Source organism: Salvelinus fontinalis, chromosome 3, assembly GCF_029448725.1.
Source record: "Salvelinus fontinalis isolate EN_2023a chromosome 3, ASM2944872v1, whole genome shotgun sequence".
NCBI lineage: Eukaryota > Metazoa > Chordata > Actinopteri > Salmoniformes > Salmonidae > Salvelinus > Salvelinus fontinalis.
Genome location: NC_074667.1, coordinates 8,813,768 through 8,833,946, shown reverse-complemented (window position 1 = coordinate 8,833,946; position 20,179 = coordinate 8,813,768). Strand labels below are relative to the sequence as shown.

General features: G+C 46.0%; 1 protein-coding gene across 2 annotated transcripts in view; it reads left to right on the top strand.

Annotated features, from left to right (window-relative positions):
* LOC129837945 (inactive rhomboid protein 2-like) overlaps positions 1–20,179 on the top strand; it is a 45,189-nt gene that overhangs the window by 11,200 nt on the left and 13,810 nt on the right. The window contains exons 3-11 of one of the 2 annotated variants that reach the window (XM_055904546.1): positions 5,049–5,210; positions 6,824–6,975; positions 7,575–7,779; positions 10,570–10,764; positions 11,098–11,226; positions 15,669–15,769; positions 16,177–16,386; positions 16,593–16,704; positions 16,881–16,955. In XM_055904546.1, the coding sequence (XP_055760521.1) occupies positions 5,061–5,210; positions 6,824–6,975; positions 7,575–7,779; positions 10,570–10,764; positions 11,098–11,226; positions 15,669–15,769; positions 16,177–16,386; positions 16,593–16,704; positions 16,881–16,955 (1,329 nt within the window). In that variant the 5' untranslated portion in view covers positions 5,049–5,060. Of the gene's footprint in view, positions 1–5,048; positions 5,211–6,823; positions 6,976–7,574; positions 7,780–10,569; positions 10,765–11,097; positions 11,227–15,668; positions 15,770–16,173; positions 16,387–16,592; positions 16,705–16,880; positions 16,956–20,179 lie in introns of both variants that reach the window. The other variant, XM_055904540.1, reaches the window with a different exon arrangement.

Here is a 20,179-nt window from a genome sequence, read left to right as displayed (position 1 = left end):
TAAGAAACGGTCATTTTAGTTTTCAGTTGCTAAATGTATTCCGGTGCGTGTCCTAATGAAAAGGACCTTGCTCGCAGTCATGACATCTTCAAGAGCCCCACTCTCAACACTGGCCCCAATGTAAAGAAGTGGACAGATAGTTTAGATTTCTTGAGTGGCTTGAAGTACACAGAGAGAGCGGGTGGAGAGAGAGAGACGGAGTGTGGGAGCTCGTGATATATTAGTCATGTGATAGGAGCACTATGGTTGTCACCCTGGGTATGTCACTACACGTTTGTGACTCACTACTGAGATGTGTGACTGGGTTGGGACTTGGAATTAGTGTGTACAAAACATTAAGAACACCTGCTCTTTCCATGACCGACTGACCAGGTGAAAGCTATGATCCATTATTGATGTCACTTGTTAAATACACTTCAATCAGTGTAGATGAAGGGGAGGAGGAGACAGGTCAAAAAATGATTTTAAAGCCTTGAGACATCGATTGTGTATGTGTGTCATTCAGAGGGTGAATGGGAAATACAAAGATTTTTAGCGTGGTATGGTAGTAGGTGCCAGGCGCACCGGTTTGTGCCAAGAACAGCAATGCTGCTGGGTTTTTCACGATCAACAGTTTCCGTGTGTATCAGGAATGGTCCACCACCCAACTGTGGGAAGTATTGGAGTCAACGTGGGTCGGCGTCCTTGTGGAGTCCACGCCCCAACGAATTGAGGCTGTTCTGAGGACAAAAGGGGTGGGGGGTGCAACTCAATATTAGGAAGGTATTCTTAAAGTTTTGTACACTCAATGTATATCATCATGAGCTGTGTTGTCACAGTTTCTCTTCCAAGACTACTGTGACGCTGTGTTTGAGTTCCCACTCACTTAGGATATTTGAGTGGCAGAGAGTGAGAGACTGGGAACTAATAATCTACAGTACTGTGCTCCGTGTGCTGGGAGTTAGTGTGGAAGCCATGGGCTGTGTTGTCACGTCTGCTGTTCCCAGACTACCGTGTGAGTTAGACTCCCTCTGGACTCAGTTAATAATTATCTGAAATGTTCAGTATTGATCATGAAAACACACCCTTATTCCACCAGCTAGTAGCAACTGTGTTTTTCACTCTCTCTCTAACGATTGGGTACACGTTCAGTCAACATCGGAATGTACAAAAACACAAAAGTTCCCCCCTGTGAGGAAATCAGAATCCTGGAGTTGTTGTTTCCCCAGTGGACTGAAGATGATGATGCGCAATGTTCCAGTAGTGCCTGAAAATCCCCTCTATGTTGCTCGGTAATCTGAAATGTATTTTGGCTGTGGAGGGGGAAATAACTATGACTCCACAATTTTATAGAAAACCCAACCCACGTCGCAGGTCATTGACCTATTGTTATCCTATCCAAGATCTGTTGGCAAGACAACCAGGCTATTGTTATCTTATTGGCTTAGAAAAGGTGTTGACTGTTGTTCATGCTACCAGTCACATAGGTATGGGCCTAATAGATGGAGCAAAACCCTCATTGTCATCAACAGGATAATCTGAGTGAGCAATTTCGAAGCCCTTTGAGTTTTGGCTATTCTGGTTCCATGAATCTGTCATCTCCACACTATATTATCTGTTATGGATGGTATTGATATCGATTGACTTATAATTGTTATGATATGGATGAAGATGTAGGATTAATATCACAAAGATATACATAAAGATAGGCAATCAAGTATGCAGATTACAGACCCGCAGAATATTATTTCCGTAGGCCCATGCATGTAGAATGAGACTCCCGATGAGACGATGTCAACAATGAGACTGATCTCTCTTTCTCCACTCTATCAAAACAACAACACCCTGACTCACCCCTTGACGGTCTCCCGATGGAAACTGTAAAAGCTTTCTCCACATTGACAGACGTGCGCCGCTTGTAAGTGTCTGCCACTAAAGCACGGCACCACACTGTTAAAAACACCCTCCATTAGTGAAAGCCTTGGATATTTCATTATGTGAAAGGGTGTGGGCCTGACCCGGTCCCATAGGAACATATAAGAGTCCTCCCATCCCCCAACCACTCTCCGTACTATTCTGCTCCCACAGCCACAGACTTGATTGCCATTGACTTGACTGGTGTCAGATTTCCCTGCTGCCACCGTTCCCGACGCTGACACCAAGGCCCTTTTTTTCTTCTATTGATGTATAGCAACTCCAAGGCTTCAAGACCTTGACTAGATCTATAATGGACACATATGGCCAGGGAGAAGACCGCTATAGCAATATTGCAATCTTGCCTGCACTTGCCTGCCTATGGAAATATACAATGACACAGTTCAAAAAGCCTGAAGAGTGAGGACTAATTGAGCTCTGAGTGGGTCCAGAGGCCGATGATGATTTCTAATGGAGACTTGAAGCTGGGTACAGGAAGGCATGCTCATGATTATGGCTGTGGCCTTGAGCAGATAAGGAAGGTAGGCCTATGTACTGATATTGAATGTCTTTTTAGTTAAGTTTTAGTTTATTCGATCATTTAAAGGTACATCTACAAAATGATGCACTTGATTTAAGAATCATCGAGGGTAGACTTATTTCCATTGTGGTCCTTAAGTAACATCTCATTTAGAGATGATGCTGGCTTTCAGAGATAGTTGTTGCATGGTGTTACTGTATGTAAACACTTCATGATGGTCTTCCTGTGCACATGGCTTGGCTGTCAGTTCCATTAATCTTTGCAGGACTACATTTAAGACATTTGCTTTGCTGGAAGGTCTATACAGGGATTTTTCTGTGTAGAAAATGCTTGGGCAGGCTGTCTAAGTCCAAACAGTGTAGTCTAATCATGAATGAATCATGAATAATGATGAGGTGAGAAAGTTACATGCACAAAGATCGTACCCCCAAGACATGCTAACCTTTCACCATTACCAATAACAAGGGAGGTTAGAATTTTGGTGGGGGGGGGGGGGGGGCTATGATATTTATGCCTCTGTAACTTTCTCTCTCACTCATTATTCACGATTCATTCATGATTATCCGTAATCATGGTAGCATCCACATTCATGTAGAAGTGTTCAGAAAAATACTGTATTCTTATTTACAATAGAAGTGATTCCAAAATGACACAATACAGGATTTACGATTCATTTCTATTGGGCACAAAATATTCAGAAACACAACCAAAACAAACAGCAAATGCATCCAACATGTTTGTAGAGTCACAAGCTTGATGTAATCATTGCATGTAAATATGAACGTTTTGATGACTTTAACACATTATAAGTGAATTTGTCCAAATACTAATAACAGAACTCGATACATAAAGTGCTTTCAATTCCAAACGGTAAAACAGATATGTATGAAAATACCCTAAAATAAAACGTGACATTCTGTACTGTCGCCTCAGTTAAAACATTTGATCTCGAATCCAAAATGCTGCAGCATAGAGTCACATTAAAAGTTTCGGCTTCACTGACGAAATACATATGTCGGGGAGTATATATAGATAGAATTTTAATGCTAGCGATATCTCTCTTTCTCTCGCTCTTTCTCAACAACAGTGTCCCAGCGGGTGCTTTCTTTGAATGACATGTTGTAGCCTACACCCCCCACTAGCACTGCCAAGTAACAGTATTGTCTCAGTCACCTCAGCCTCAACTTAACCTGACACCATGCGTTCATTCAAGCTCCTGCCACGATGCTTCTATCAATGCCTGGCTGGCGTCCTACAGACGAGGTCACAGCCCCTACGGAAAACCTATTGTTAACTCATTCAGTGTAGCAGCCCACAAGAACCCTTTAAGTAACTGCATGTCAAATAAGAATGATGGAACTAGTAGACCGACAAGTGTTTTATGTGACGTTACTAAATTGCATAGAAGGGTTGCTAACAAACAGGGTTGCTAATGGAACTGATTTATGGGGTCTCGTCCAGGATCGCATCAAATTAACATGGAAAAAACACCTGCTGTTTTTCTAATGCATATCTACTTGGGCAGGCAGTCAGTGTTTTCCTTCAATAGATGTTGTTATGTACGTGGCGGAAAAGGCATGTTTCTCTCTCGGGGCCTCCTGGGCCCCAGTAATATGGATATTGTTTACATTGTGCCGGTCAGCGACTGTTACCCAAGAGGGGGGCTAGGCCAGGCTCCTATTCCCTCACATTGCTGGGTCTTGTTCATTAGGGCACTAAAAGGGAAAACGTTTGAAAACGCTTTGCAACAGAAAACAAGAATGAGCGTTTCTTATTGGCCTAAACCTGGTAGTCCCTCCATGTTTCAGTACGTTTCCTTTTGTTTGGTGTCTAATGAACGCTACCCTGGGGAATGAGACTCGGGTTATGCCTCTGTTGTGACAGAGTTATCTATTAGGATTTCTTTCCAGCTTGACCCCCTGACCCAGTCTACATATAGCGTGTGTATTTAAGACACAGTAGCATGCCCAATGCGCACATAGAGTATATATTGTGTAGCCTACATCTGTAGAGTTCTGAGGAAAGTTAGATGGAGATGTCCAGGCATTGGGTTTTATGGTTTTGGGACCGCTGGAGTCAGAGTGAGCTGCATTCTTGTGTGCTGTGCTGGGCTACTTTTGTGTTTTTTTATGGTTTAGCTGATAGGCTTTCACATGGAAAAGGAAGCTTCAACAAAAAGGGTGGGATTCAGATCCAGTGGTTTCCCTTCCCTATACACATGTGAAAGGTTATTTCAGCAGGGCAATGTGTCCTTCCTTGTTGCAGATAGGAGTTCCTCTAGTCATTTGTCATTTGGCTAATATGTTTGTGTTAAAGTAGCTACTTCAGTTAGTTCCGGAATGGTTCAAAGTGCCTGTCGGTGTTGTTTGTCTTTTCAGTAGGATGTGTCTGAGTAGATCAGTCTTGTCTTTGTAAATGGAACCACATTTGCGCAAGTTGAGAAGGAAAGTGGAAGTTGTAGGCTACTGAGAAATAGAGGTGATATGAGTGAGGAAAGAAAGGGTCACAGCTGGTTTCACATCTCTTTTAGATGGAAGAAAGAAATCCGAAATGCAAGTTTGAGGATTCCATCTCAAACATGCCATTAATCAAATTGACTTTTGTTTGCCCTCAGAACTCAGATAAGATGGCGTCACAGGAAGGGGGGGAGTCGCCTCCTAACGGCAGCCAATCAGACAGCCGGTTGAAGAGCAAGAAGCCGCCCAGTCTGGTCATAGCCATCCCTGCACCAGAGGAAGAAGAGAGTGTTGAAGAGGGAGCTGAAACGGTCAAGCAGGTACCGCTTTGACCTGATCTTCCCAGTTTGATCCCTTTTTATGGAAACATGGTCTGTACTTGGAAAATGGCAGTTGATGCCCTGATGAAGGCCATTTCAATAGGAAAGGGAAGAATTGGCAAGCAAACTTTTACAGTTGGTAGTATAGTCGGAGTTTCAGCCCCCAACTGAAAATCTTTTTACTATAGAGGAGAACGCTATCTTCCTTGCCTTCATATACAGTGCCTTCATATACAGTTTGTCATTTCATTGGGGGAAGTCTGGCATTTGGGACAGCTGCTGGTGTCTATGGGCAACGGGCCAGCCATATCCCAACCAGCCCCCCCCCCAGTCCCCCAGTCCACTCATCCTAGTGTTGCACGGTCACTCACGACTAGCTACTCTATAGCAAAGCCGAGATATACCCTGTTAACATTCCTGTCTTTACATTTTGGGCTTTATAAATAGGGCCAGGGTTTTTTCTGAACTGGACAAAATTGCCCCCAAAATCCAAAACTGGACAAAATTGAACTGGACAAAATTGCCCCCAAAATCCAAACAGCAATTTGAAAGCGAATCTGGTCTTATGTAGTCACATTAGCTAGTTTTGGGGCACATGTATCCATTTTCCTGGTTAACTCACATCTCCTCACTGTCTCTGTCTGGCTGGACTGGCGCACCCCAGGGGACTCCTTCAGATTAAGTGGTTATTTTGCCCAAAACGATCTGCTCCATCACGCATGAAGAACTCCCTGCACCATTACTTGTCAAAAGTCATCAGTGTTAGGAGTCTGCCTGCGGAGAGGGTGTGTAGGAAAGGGATGAGGGAGGGTGTGTGCGGGGGACGGTGGGTGGGAGAGTGTAAGGGAGAGTGCATGTGTGAGAACACAAGTGTGTTTGTGTGTGTGTGTGTGTGTGTGTGAGAGCACTGTCACTACACAAGGGGTTTCCCCAATAAAGATCCTCTGGTGGCAGGCTGGCTAGCTAAGCACACCCTCTGCTGGCTGACACACAGGCAGCTCACATGTCTCTCACAATACTCCGTTGACTCCACAGTGACTCCACAAGTCGTTAGCCTAGTCGCCGTTCAAGACATGAATGGGCTTTGAAAGAACATGCAATACAAAATGAAATAACATTACAATGGAAAAATATTAAGCTTGAGGATGTTCTGGTGTTTCCCTAGTATCACTCGTATGTTTGTAAAAAAGATTTATGCATTTTGCTGCAGTCTCAGAAAAAGAACTCTGTACTTTGCCATTCTTACACTTCTGTTCTGGAGTAAGGTGATTGATCTGAGCTAAACCGGATAGTTGTAATCACTACGGGCAATGGAACGCTGTTGACTGAATCATAACAAAACAATCATGCATTTAACACGCGTTTCCATCCAAATGTTCCATTGACAACAATGCACGATTTACACGATCTTCAAATTATTCACACACCACAAGTGAAGATTTAGCCCGGTAGCATACCAGTGATCGCGTGAATTCCATTTATATTCAGCCAATCCATTTCAAGTGCCCTTTACTTCCACGGCCTGCGGTATACTGACTCTCTGAGCTAGGATAATACTCAGTAAGCCTACCTGTATACTGATCCTCTGCTCTTTCCCCTGTCCCTCTGTCCAGCCCCTGCGTTCGTCCCTGAAGAAGAGTGAGAGCCAGCAGCAGGCCAGTCCTCTGTCTGACAGTGGTGCTGATGGTGGTGGTGGTGGTCACTCTGTTGGGGACAGGAGGGCAGCCTTCCACAGACAGACCTCCCTGTCTCAGAGCATACGCAGGTAAGTGGGGGTGGGGAGAGAGGGAAAAGTGGGAAGAGAGAGGGAAGAAGAAGAGGGGGGAAGAAACTAATGGAGAGCAGAAGAAAAAGCTGAAAGGGGTTATAGGAGGATTTCAGGGGCAGTGAGGGAGAGAGAGGAGGAAGATGACGAGTGCAAACAGAAAGGGAAGGTAGTGTATGAGAAGATGTGATGGGGTTGTGGGGGTGGAAAGAGGCTGTAGATTAACAGATGGCGGCAGAGAGAGAAACGGAAGAGAGAGAGAGAAAAGACAGTGGGAGAATCTCAATTGCGTACTCCTCGCATCCTCTCCTCCTTCTCAAACCCCATTGGAGAATAAGTTCAGAGGGGAGGGAATGCTGGCTTTCTTATCCAATGGGATTTGAGATTCTTTTTTTGGGGGGGGGGGGGGGCATGTAGTGGGGGATTTTCTTTTTTGACTGTTTGGAATGTTGGACGTAATGAAGTTGTATTCTCTCCTCCCCTCCCTCTCTCTTTTACACCTCACTGTCTCTCTCCCTCTTTCTTCTGTATCCCTCCCTCCCTTCTCTCCTCTTTCCTTCTTCTCTCTCTTCCCCTGTCTCTCCCTCCCCCTCCTCCAGGAGTACAGCCCAAGTTACAGCCCAAGCAGCAGGTTGGTTCGGGGTGGGTGAGGACTGTGAGACCAAGCAGCAGCTATGGCAGAGGAAGAGCCTGCGCCACTGCAGCCAGCGCTACGGCAAGCTCAAGGCCCAGTACAGAGAGCCAGAGCTCCCCATCAGCATGGACCAGGGCCTGGACTCACCCGCCGCAAACAAGATGCCCAAGGTAGTCTCTTAGCCCCTAGGCCTGACAGAACTGGGTAGGTACAGTGCATTCGGGAAGTATTCAGACCCCTTGACTTTTTCCACATTTTGGTACGTTAGAGCCTTATTCTAAAACGGATTAAATTGAGGTTTTTAGACATTTAAACATAAACATTAAATGTAAAAAAATTGAAATATCACATTTACATAAGTATTCAGACCCTTTACTCAGTACTTTGTTGAAGCACCTTTGGCAGCGATTACAGCCTGGAGTCTTCTTGGGTATGACACTACAAGCTTGGCACACCTGTATTTGGGGAGTTTCTTTCATTCTTCTCTGCAGATCCTCTCAAGCTCTGTCAGGTTGGATGGGGAGTGTCACTGCACAGCTATTTCCAGAGATGTCCAATCGCGTTCAAGTCCGGGCTCTGGCCCGGCCACTCAAGGACATTCAGAGACTTGTCCCGAAGCCACTCCTGCGTTGTCTTGGCTGTGTGCTTAGGGTCGTTGTCCTGTTGGAAGGTGAACCTTCGCCCCAGTCTGAGGTCCTGAACGCTCTGGAGCAGGTTTTCATCAAGGATCTCTCTGTACTTTGTGCCGTTGATCTTTCCCTCGATCCTGACTAATCTCCCAGCCCCTGCCGCTGAAAAACATCCCCACAGCATGGTGCTAGGTTTCATCCAGAGTTGACGCTTGGCATTCAGGCCAATGAGTTCAATCTTGGTTTCATCAGACCAGAGAATCTTGTTTCTCATGGTCTGATCGTCTTTAGGTAGCTTTTTGGCAAACTCCAAGTGAACTGTCATGTGCCTTTTACTGAGGAGTGGCTTCTGTCTGGCCACTCTGTCATAAAGGCCTGATTGGTGGAGAGCTGCACAGATAGTTGTCCTTCTGGAAGGTTCTCCCATCTCCACAGAGGAACTCTAGAGCTCTGTCAGAGTGACCATCAGGTTCTTGGTCACCTCCCTGACCAAGGCCCTTCTCCCCTGATTGCTCAGTTTGGCTGGGCGGCCAGCTCTAGGAAGAGTCTTGGTGGTTCCAAACTTCTTCCATTTAAGAATGATGGAGGCCACTGTGTTCTTTGGGACCTTCAATATTGCAGAAATGTTGTGGTACCCTTCCCCAGATCTGTGCCTCAACACAATCCTGTCTTTGAGCTCTACGGACAATTCCTTTATGGACAATTCCAACCTCATGCCTTGGTTTTTGCTCTGACATGCATTGTCAACTGTGGGAACTTATATAGATAGGTGTGTGTATTTCCAAATCATGTCCAATCTATTAAATTAACCACAGGTGGACTTCAATCAAGTTGTAGAAGCATCTCAAGGATGATCAATGGAAACCGGATGCACCTGAGCTCAATATCGAAATCTCATAGCAAATGGTCTGAATACTTATGTGAATAAGTTATTTCATTTTTATTTTTTATTTTTATACATTTGCAAAAATGTCTAAAAACCTGTTTTGACTTTGTCATTATGCTGTTTTGTGTGCAGATTGATTGAGGGGAAACTTTATTTAATCCATTTTAGAAGAAGGCTGTAACGAAAACGTCAACGGGTCTGAATACTTTCTGAATGCACCGCATTAGCAATAAAGTAAGTGGCAAGGAAAGGTACTACTATCCACATCTTTTGTGATCTACATGAAGTGCCCAGGGAGTGAGGGATAGGGGTTGATTGTAGACGGGGACACTGTATTTGTTGCACAATCAAATCAACTTTACCTAACAAGACGCTATCATCAACAACCGTCATCACTTGTCTCGGTGTCAGACATCCGATTGGACTCCGGCTTTTGGACCTCTGCTCAGAATGGAGAGATCACAGAGAGTAGGTGGAGGAAGGGCGGCGGTAGTGGCGCTCAAGGGGGAGTGAAGTGCACCCTCTGCCTGCCATAAATAATGCAGAGCGGGGCACCGTGGTGACAGGAGGTTGGCTACGTCTGAGCCCCAGCTAGACGTGTTGTTTCTGTTGGTCCCCACACACTCTGCTCTCCTCCTCTGACTCCAACACACCCGCTCCTGGGTGCTAGTTTGTCTCCACGACTCTCTCTCTGTCTCTCTCCTTCTGTCTGTCACTCTCTGCCCCCTTGTTTCTGTCTCTGTCTCTGTCTTCCTCTCTCTCTGTCTCTCTCTCTGTCTCTGTCTGTCTATTCCTCTCTCTCTTCCAATCTCCTTTTTGTTAATCTTTCTCCTCTGTTCTCTGTCAACTCCTATGAAGCCTCGGGTAAGACTGCATAACAAGCTTCTACATTCTCTCTGACACACTCACGCTGACTGATACCTCGGCACACAGACGTTCACACACACACACACGTGCACACGCGCACACACACACGTGCACACACACACACACACACACGTGCACACACACACGTGCACACACACACACACACACACACACACACACACACACACACACACACACACACACACACACACACACAGACGTGCACACACACACACACGTGCACACACACACACACAGACGTGCACACACACACGCACACACACACACACAGAACAGTCCTAGTAGATGGATTGAAGGTGTGTGAATGTCACTGTGACATCAGTAACACTTTCATGTGGAGCCGTCAGTGTAATTCTGTGTCAACTCTTGTAGAGTGCAGCGTTTTCCTGATTTAGTTTCCTCCAGCTAGTTTAAATGTCACCTCTTGAGGATTTCAGCTTTACAATGTAGCTTATTTTGTGATGAAGCTAATGATGTGACAGTTAATAATTTAGTTTGTTTCTGTTTAATCAGCGTGAACTTGCCCTGTCTGTCCGCCTCTCCCCCCCCCCCCCCAGATTGTGGACCCCCTAGCGCGGGGGCGAGCGTTCCGTTGCCCAGATGAGACGGACCGACCTCCCCGTACCCCCCACACGGGACCCGTCACCCCGGGGTTCTCCTCCCAGCGCTCCGGGGGCTATGCCCACCTGCCACGACGCAAGAGGGAGTCTGTCGCCCGCATGAGTATACGAGCAGCGTCCAACCTACTCAGGGTGAGCGGGCGCCGGGGAAGTGTATGTGTGTGGACGGGGTTTCATCGCCAACCTGATCGTCACTGGGGATCGTTAGAGGAAACTAGACTACCTTTGAGTGTACATTCAAGAGTGTGTGCATGTGTGTTGCTATTGAGCGAAATACAGATGAATATTTGATGGTTTTGTGTGTACGTGCCTGACATAAATATAGATTTTTCGCTTAAAAGACTGCTATGTTGATCTGTGTATGTTGTACTGTACTTCACAGTCATATTTGAGTTGAGTTGTTTCTCCCCACATGCTAGTATTTGATGTTGTCCCGCAAATGTCCTGGTTGTGTGTGTGGTTCAGGGTCGTTCAGGTCTAGTGGGCTCCCAGACAAGTCGTAATTTCCGCCGGCGGAGCTTCGCCCGGCCCAGCTTGCTGGATGAGGATACTGTGGACTCCGCAGACACTCACGGGTCCGTCTTCTTCAGCAAGGTAATGATACTCCATCTACCTTTCTCTCTGTGTCCTTCCCTTGCTTTCTCTCTTTCTGTTTGTCTATCTCTCTGTGTGCCTCAGGCGTCTCTCTTTCTCTCCCTCTCCTCTTTTGCTGCCTCCAACTGCATGTTTTTGTTTGGATTAGTTCTCTGTCTCTTCTATATGTCTCTCTCTGTCTCTTCTATATGTCTCTCTCTGTCTCTTCTATATGTCTCTCTCTGTCTCTTCTATATGTCTCTCTCTGTCTCTTCTATATGTCTCTCTCTGTCTCTTCTATATGTCTCTCTCTGTCTCTTCTATATGTCTCTCTCTGTCTCTTCTATATGTCTCTCTCTGTCTCTTCTATATGTCTCTGTCTGTCTTTTCTATATGTCTCTCTCTGGCTCTTCTATATGTCTCTCTCTGGCTCTTCTATATGTCTCTCTCTGGCTCTTCTATATGTCTCTCTCTCTCTGGCTCTTCTATATGTCTCTTCTATGGCTCTCTCCTCTATATGTCTCTCTGTCTCCTTAATATCTCTCTCTCTGTCTCCTCTATATGTCTCTGTCTGTCTATTCTTAAAAAGAAAAGAAAAAAAGAAACTGCCCTTTTTCAGGACCCTGTCTTTCAAAGATAATTCATAAAAATCCAATAACTTCACAGATCTTTATTGTAAATGGTTTTAACACTGTTTCCCATGCTTGTTCAATGAACCATAAACAATTAATGAACATGCACCTGTGGAACGGTCGTTAAGACACTAACAGCTTACAGACGATAGGCAATTAAGGTCACAGTTATGAAAACTTAGAACACTAAAGAGGCCTTTCTACTGACTCTGAAAACACCAAAAGAAAGATGTCCAGGGTCCCTGCTCATCTGCGTGAACGTGCCTTAGGCATGCTGCAAGGAGGCATGATGACTGCAGATGTGGCCAGGGCAATAAACTGCAATGTCTGTACTGTGAGATGCCTAAGACAGCGCTACAGGGAGACAGGACGGACAGCTGATCGTCCTCTCAGTGGCAGACCACGTGTAACAACACCTGCACAGGATCGGTACATCCGAACATCACACCTGTAGGACAGGTACAGGATGGCAACAACAACTGCAGGAGTTACACCAGGAACACACAATCCCTCCATCAGTGCTCAGACTGTCCGCAATAGGCTGAGAGAGGCTGAACTGAGGGCTTGTTGTAAGGCAGTTCCTCACCAGACATCAGCAACAATGTCACCTATGGGCACAAACCCACCGTCGCTGGACCAGACAGGACTGGCAAAAAGTGCTCTCCACTGACGAGTCAGTTTTGTCTCACCAGGTGTGATGGTCGGATTCGCGTTTATCGTCCAAGGAATGAGCGTTACACCGAGGCCTGTACTCTGGAGCGGGATCGATTTGGAGGTGGAGGGTCCGTCACGGTCTGGGGCGGTGTGTCACAGCATCACCGGACTGAGCTTGTTATCATTGCAGGCAATCTCAACGCTGTGCGTTACAGGGAAGACATCCTCCTCCCTCATGTGGTACCCTTCCTGCAGGCTCATCCTGACATGACCCTCCAGCATGACAATGCCATCAGCCATACTGCTCGTTCTGTGCGTGATTTCCTGCAAGACAGGAATGTCAGTGTTCTGCCATGGCCAGCGACGAGCCCGGATCTCAATCCCATTGAGCACGTCTGGGACCTGTTGGATCGGAGGGTGAGGGCTAGGGCCATTCCCCCAAGAAATGTCCGGGAACTTGCAGGTGCCTTGGTGGAATAGTGGGGTAACATCTCACAGCAAGAACTGGCAAATCTGGAGCAGTCCATGAGGAGGAGATGCACTGCAGTACTTAATGCAGCTGGTGGCCACACCAAATACTGACTGTTACTTTTCATTTTGACCCCCCCTTTGTTCAGGGACACATTATTCAATTTATGTTAGTCACATGTCTGTGGAACTTGTTAAGTTTATGTCTCAGTTGTTGAATCTTATGTTCATACAAATATTTACACATGTTAAGTTTGCTGAAAATCAACGCAGTTGACAGTGAGAGGACGTTTCTTTTTGTTGCTGAGTTTATGTCTCTCTGTCTCTTCTATATGTCTCTGTCTCTTCTATATGCCTCTCTGTCTCCTCTTTATGTCTCTGTCTCTCTTCTATATGTCTGTCTCCTCTATATGTCTCTCTCTGTCTCTTCTATATGTATCTGTTTGTGCTCTGTGTTCCAGGTGAAAGCAGGCCGTCTCGGCTTAGCCACTGTGCTAGATTACACAGATGAGATAATTAACACAATGTCAAGTGGCTATTTTGGGTCTCCTCTCCTCTCAAATCAAATTGTATTAGTCACATGCTCCAAATACAACAGGGAAATGCTTACTTACGAGCCCCTAACCAACAATGCAGTTTAAAAAAATAAGGATAAGAATAAGAGATAAAAGTAACAAGTATTTAAAGAGCAGCAGTAAAAAAAAAAATAACAATATATACAGGGGGTGCCGGTACAATGTGCGGGGCACCGGTTAGTTGAGGTAGTATGTACATGTAGGTAGAGTTATTGAAGTGACTATGCATAGATGACAACATAGAGTGGTGTGGAGGGGAGGGGGCAATGCAAATAGTCTGGGTAGCCATTTGACAAGATGTTCAGGAGTCTTACGGCTTGGGGGTAGAAGCTGCTTAGAAGTCTCTCGGACCTAGACTTAGCGCTCTGGTACCGCTTGCCGTACGGTAGCAGAGAGAACAGCCTGTGACTAGGGTGGCTGGAGTCTTGGACAATTTTTAGGGCCTGACACCGCCTGGTATAGAGGTCCTGGATGGCAGGAAGCGTGGCCCCAGTGATGTACTGGACTGTTCACACTGGTGTTGGAGTCGTGCCTGGCCGTGCACTAATGAGTGAAAACGGAGTACAGGAGAGGGCTGAGCACGCACCCCTGAGGGGCCCCTGTGTTGAGGATCAGTGTGGTGGATGTGTTATTACCTACCCTTACCACCTGGGGGCGGCCCGTCAGGAAGTCCAGGATCCAGTTGCAGAGGGAGGTGTTTAGGCCCAGGGTCCTTAGCTTATTGATGAGCTTTGAGGACACTATGGTGTTGAACGCTGAGCTGTAGTCAATGAATAGCATTCTCACATAGGTGTTCCTTTTGTTCAGGTGGGAAAGGGCAGTGTGGAGTGCAATAGAGATAGCATCATCTGTGGATCTGTTGGGGCGGTATGCACATTGGAGTGGGTCTAGGGTTTCCTGGATGATGGTGTTGATGTGAGCCATGACCAGCCTTTCAAAGCTCTTCATGGCTACAGACATGCGTTTTACGAGTCGGTAGTCATTTAGGCAGATAACCTTAGGGTTCTTGGGCACAGGCACTATGGTGGCCTGCTTAAAACATGTTGGTATTACAGACTCAGACAGGGAGAGGTTGAAAATGTCAGCGAAGACGCTAGCCAGTTGGTCAGCGCATGCTCTCAGTGCACGTCCTGGTAATCCGTCTGGCCCTGCGGCCTTGTGTATGTTGACCTGTCTAAAGGTCGTACTCACATCAGCTGCGGTGAGTGTGCCTTACATCAACTTCTCTCTCCTCCAGCAGTCTGTATGTGCTTCCAGATGAATCACAGTCCAGCCCCCAAAGTAATGGACCGGCTGCTGGATGTACCTTTGGAGTCAGAGAGATGGAGGGATGTAGTCTGGAGAGATGTATGGGCTGGTGAGGGCTATAAGGGTTGGGGAGAATAGTAGGTGTTACAGTTAGTGGAGGGATGAATAGTAGGTGTTACAGTTAGTGGAGGGATGAATAGTAGGTGTTACAGTTAGTGGAGGGATGAATAGTAGGTGTTACAGTTAGTGGAGGGATGAATACTAGGTGTTACAGTTAGTAGAGGGATGAATAGTAGGTGTTACAGTTAGTGGAGGGATGAATAGTAGGTGTTACAGTTAGTGGAGGGATGAATACTAGGTGTTACAGTTAGTGGAGGGATGAATAGTAGGTGTTACAGTTAGTGGAGGGATGAATACTAGGTGTTACAGTTAGTAGAGGGATGAATAGTAGGTGTTACAGTTAGTGGAGGGATGAATAGTAGGTGTTACAGTTAGTGGAGGGATGAATAGTAGGTGTTACAGTTAGTGGAGGGATGAATAGTAGGTGTTACAGTTAGTGGAGGGATGAATAGTAGGTGTGAATGAAGGATGAATGATGGATGAAGGGTGAATAGAAGTTTTCTTGAGATTTTCTTGAATGTTAAGAAAGTACTTGGAAGTTCAGAAAGCCATATCCTGTGCTGTTGGAGTGAGACGTGTGATGGAGTATGTAGTGATGTATATGGACTGGTTGAGGGGGATGATGGTGTGTAGGGGAGGTTAGTAGATGGAATGATTAGTGCAGAATGGTGGATGGAATTTTCTACATTAGAAAATTGAGAAGAGATTTGTTTTCTGTGGGTCTCTCAGTAACATTCTCCCCACGTCAACTCTCTGTCTCTCTCAGGTGGATGCCCATGATGAGTTGTACTCCATGGCTGATGATGTGTTCGAGTCTCCCCCTATGTCAGCTTCTTATGGAGATCACCATGAGCCCTGCCAGAGCCTGTAAGTAGCCTCCATTAGAGTGATGGGGAGAGTGATTAAAAGACGTAGATTGATAGTCTCATTGGCTTCTACAGTTTTTGACTGTAAGTTTGTCTTTCTCTCCTCCCCTCTTTCAACCCTTCCCTTTGCCTCATGTTTCTGTCTCTGTTTCTCTCGCTCTCTGTTTCTCTCGCTCTCTGTTTCTCTCGCTCTCTGTATCGCTCTCTCGGTGTCTCTGTCTGTCTGTCTCTGTCTCTGTCTGTCTGTCTCTGTCTCTGTCTGTCTGTCTCTGTCGTCTCTGTCTCTGTCTCTGTCTGTCTGTCTGTCTGTCTGTCTGTCTGTCTGTCTGTCTGTCTGTCTGTCTGTCTGTCTGTCTGAGTCTCTCTCTCTCTTTCCCTGTGTCTCTCTTTCTGCCCCTCCCCCAGTAGGGATGTGTCTAAAACCCCCACCATGCATATTGAGAAGGCCAGGTCACAGCAGCGGGGGCGTCGTATCGCCTCGCAGGTCAAGCACTTTGCCTTTGACAAGCCCAAGCGGCAGTACGGCATGGGCGTGGTGGGAAACTGGCTCAACCGTCACTACCGCCGCAGCATCAGCAGCCAGGTGCAGAAACAGCTGGACGACTTCAGCAGCCACAGGTGAGGAGGGAAAGGAAACACGCATATGAATACGTACAGTACTTTCACACACACAATCCACACCTAGTACTTCACATTTCGTGGGCATTCATTCGTCTGTGAGAACCACATACATGTGATTTTCGCTCTGCAGCGATATTGTTGTGTACATTTTCAAACGATCCAATCAAATAAGAAAAACAACCCTGCTGTGTCGTGTCCCTCAGACCGTACTTCACCTACTGGATCACCTTTGTCCACGTGGTCATCACCATCCTGGCCTGTGCTACCTATGGCTTTGCCCCTGTGGGGTTCGCCCAACACTCCACATCTGAACTGGTGAGGAGTCCCATAGGGCCTAGGCAACTGGACCCCCTAATAGGATCCAAAATGGCTTCTGTAATCCAATGGTTTCTGTGGTGGCTCCTGGCATACCTCTTTTGATCCACAATGGCTACCTTAGTGATCTATTGCGCTGTTTCTCCTGACTGTGTTTTCTTGGTCTCCCTCCACAGGTGTTGAAGAACAAAGGCATCTATGAGAGCGTCAAGTTCATCCAGCAGGAGAACTTCTGGATCGGCCCCGGCTCTGTGAGTCACTGCTCTTCTATCGCACATGTCATACGTACTGAATGTCTTTTTAGTCTTACATGTGGGGCTGTATGATGGGCTACGTCTGCGGTGGTCTGTGGTGTTGGTGGGAGACTCACTTAGGTTTCAACAGGACACGGTAAAGAAGTTCTGGACTCACTCACTAGTTCTTATTAACTAGTTATTTACTCACTTACTATAGTGTACTTACTAGTGTACTTTCTGACTGTACTAGTGTGCCTTCTGACTGTGCTAGTGTGCCTTCTGACTGTGCTAGTGTGCCTTCTGACTGTGCTAGTGTGCCTTCTGACTGTGCTAGTGTGCCTTCTGACTGTGCTAGTGTGCCTTCTGACTGTGCTAGTGTGCCTCCTGACTGTACTAGTGTGCCTCCTGACTGTACTAGTGTGCCTTCTGACTGTGCTAGTGTGCCTTCTGACTGTGCTAGTGTGCCTCCTGACTGTACTAGTGTGCCTTCTGACTGTGCTAGTGTATCTGTGTATCTCTGTATCTGTGTATTTGTAATAATGACAATTGCAACAATACTGAATGAACACTTATTTTAACTTAATATAATACATCAATAAAATCAATTTAGCCTCAAATATATAATGAAACATGTTCAATTTGGTTTAAATAATGCAAAAACAAAGTGTTGGAGAAGAAAGTAAAAGTGCAATATGTGCCATGTAAGAAAGCTAACGTTTAAGTTCCTTGCTCAGAACATGAGAACGTATGAAAGCTGGTGGTTCCTTATAACATGAGTCTTCAATATTCCCAGATAAGAAGTTTTAGGTTGTAGTTATTATAGGAATTATAGGACTCTCTATACGATTTGTATTTCATATACCTTTGACTATTGGATGTTCTTTTAAAAAAAAAAAAAAAAATGTATCCCCTTTTCTCCCCAATTTTCGTGGTATCCAAACGCTAGTAATTACTATCTTGTCTCATCGCTACAACTCCCGTACGTGCTCGGGAGAGACGAAGGTCGAAAGCCATGCGTCCTCCGAAGCACAACCCAACCAAGCCGCACTGCTTCTTTAACACAGCGCGCCTCCAACCCGGAAGCCAGCCGCACCAATGTGTCGGAGGAAACACCGTGCACCTGGCCCCCTTGGTTAGCGCGCACTGCGCCCGGCCCGCCACTGGAGTCGCTGGAGCGCGATGAGACAAGGATATCCCTACCGGCCAAACCCTCCCTAACCCGGACGACGCTAGCCCAATTGTGCGTTGCCCCACGGACCTCCCGGTCGCGGCCGGCTGCGACAGAGCCTGGGCGCGAACCCAGAGACTCTGGTGGCGCAGTTAGCACTGCGATGCAGTGCCCTAGACCACTGCGCCACCCGGGAGGCCCCGACTATTGGATGTTCTTATAGGCATTTTGCCAGTGTAACAGTATAGCTTCCATCCCTCTCCTCGCTCCTACCTGGGCTCGAACCAGGAACACATCGACAACAGCCACCCTCGAAGCAGCGTTACCCATGCAGAGCAGGGGGAACAACTACTCCAAGTCTCAGAGCGAGTGACGTTTGAAATGCTATTAGCGCTCACCCCGCTAACTAGCTAGCCATTTCACATCGGTTACACCAGCCTAATCTCGGGAGTTGTTAGGCTTGAAGTCATAAACATGCTTGAATGCTTGAAGCGTTGCGAAGAGCTGCTGGCAAAATGCAGGAAAGTGCTGTTTGAATGAATGCTTACGAGCCTGCTGGTGCCTACCATCGCTCAGTCAGACTGCTCTATCAAATCATAGATTTAATTAGAACATAATAACACACAGAAATATGAGCCTTAGGTCATTAATATGGTCGAACCCGGAAACTATCATTTCGAAAACAAAACGTTTATTCTTTAAGTGAAATACGGAACCATTCTGTATTTTATCTAACGGATGGCATCCCTAAGTCTAAATATTCCTGTTACATTGCACAACCTTCAATGTTATGTGATAATGGCAAATTAGTTCGCAACGAGCCAGGCGGCCCGAACTGTTGCATATACCCTGACTCTGCGTGCAATGAACGGAAGAGAAGTGACACGATTTCACCTGGTTAATATTGCCTGCTAACCTGGATTTATTTTAGCTAAATATGCAGGTTTAAAAATATATATTTCTGTGTATTGATTTTAAGAAAGGCATTGATGTTTATGGTTAGGTACACCTTTGAGCAACGACAGTCCTTTTTCAAGAATGCGCACTGCATCGATTATATGCAACGCAGGACACGCTAGATAAACTAGTAATATCATCAACCATGTGTAGTTACCATGTGTAAAAAATAATCTAGTTATTTATCCATTTACAAGTAAAAATTCACAGACATTTCTATCCTTTGTGCAGGGCCCGGAGATTGCTTCAGCGCGAGGCCTCTCCCTGAATGAAAGTAGTCTTCTATATTTAAAGTGTCTTTAGTGATTATGATTGATTGATCGATTGTTTGTTTTTTTGACTGTGCTAGTGTGCCTTCTGACTGTATTGAAGGACTTTTACGGTTCCCAAAGGACTTTCTGACTGTACTGAAGGACTTTCTGACTCATTCACACTTACTAACTTCCTTTTGCCTTGAGAAACTTCACACTTGTCAGGTTCATATCCACTTGTAGAGTGGTACAGAATGTTGATTTCAGAGAATGTGGTGGGCTGACAGTCAGTCACCCATGTTACAGTTTATGTATGTAGGGTGACAAGTGAAAATGTGGGTGTGAAAAAGTGGGTGTTTTCTGATCAAGTGAGATGATGGCTCCACCACATCATCCCACATAGGCCACAGTATGAAGAGTGTAAAGGGTCCCACACGACTAGCCTAGTGGGTGGCTATAGCTCAAATAACTGTAGCTGGGGTTTTGGTGGATAACTAGCTTTGTCTGTTCTGTACTGTGATGCACTAGGTACTACCTTTTGTATGGTTGCCTATCAAAATATGATCGCTTGACTACTTACAGTACAGAAAAGAGGTCTCACGACCAGCTAAAACAAAGGCTAGGCCAGTAAGCCTAACTCTTCTTTGGCCCTGGTTCTGAGTTGCCCGGTTAGGTTAACTTTTATTGGATTCCCAGGTTAGGTTAACTGTGCTGGGGTTGGCAGGTTAGGTTAACTGTGCTGGGGTTGGCAGGTTAACTGTGCTGGGGTTGCCAGGTTTGGTTAACTATTTTTGGTAGCTACGTCTAGCAACCAGACACAAATATGTGTCTGGTTGCTAGATTAACAATGTATTCCTGTATTC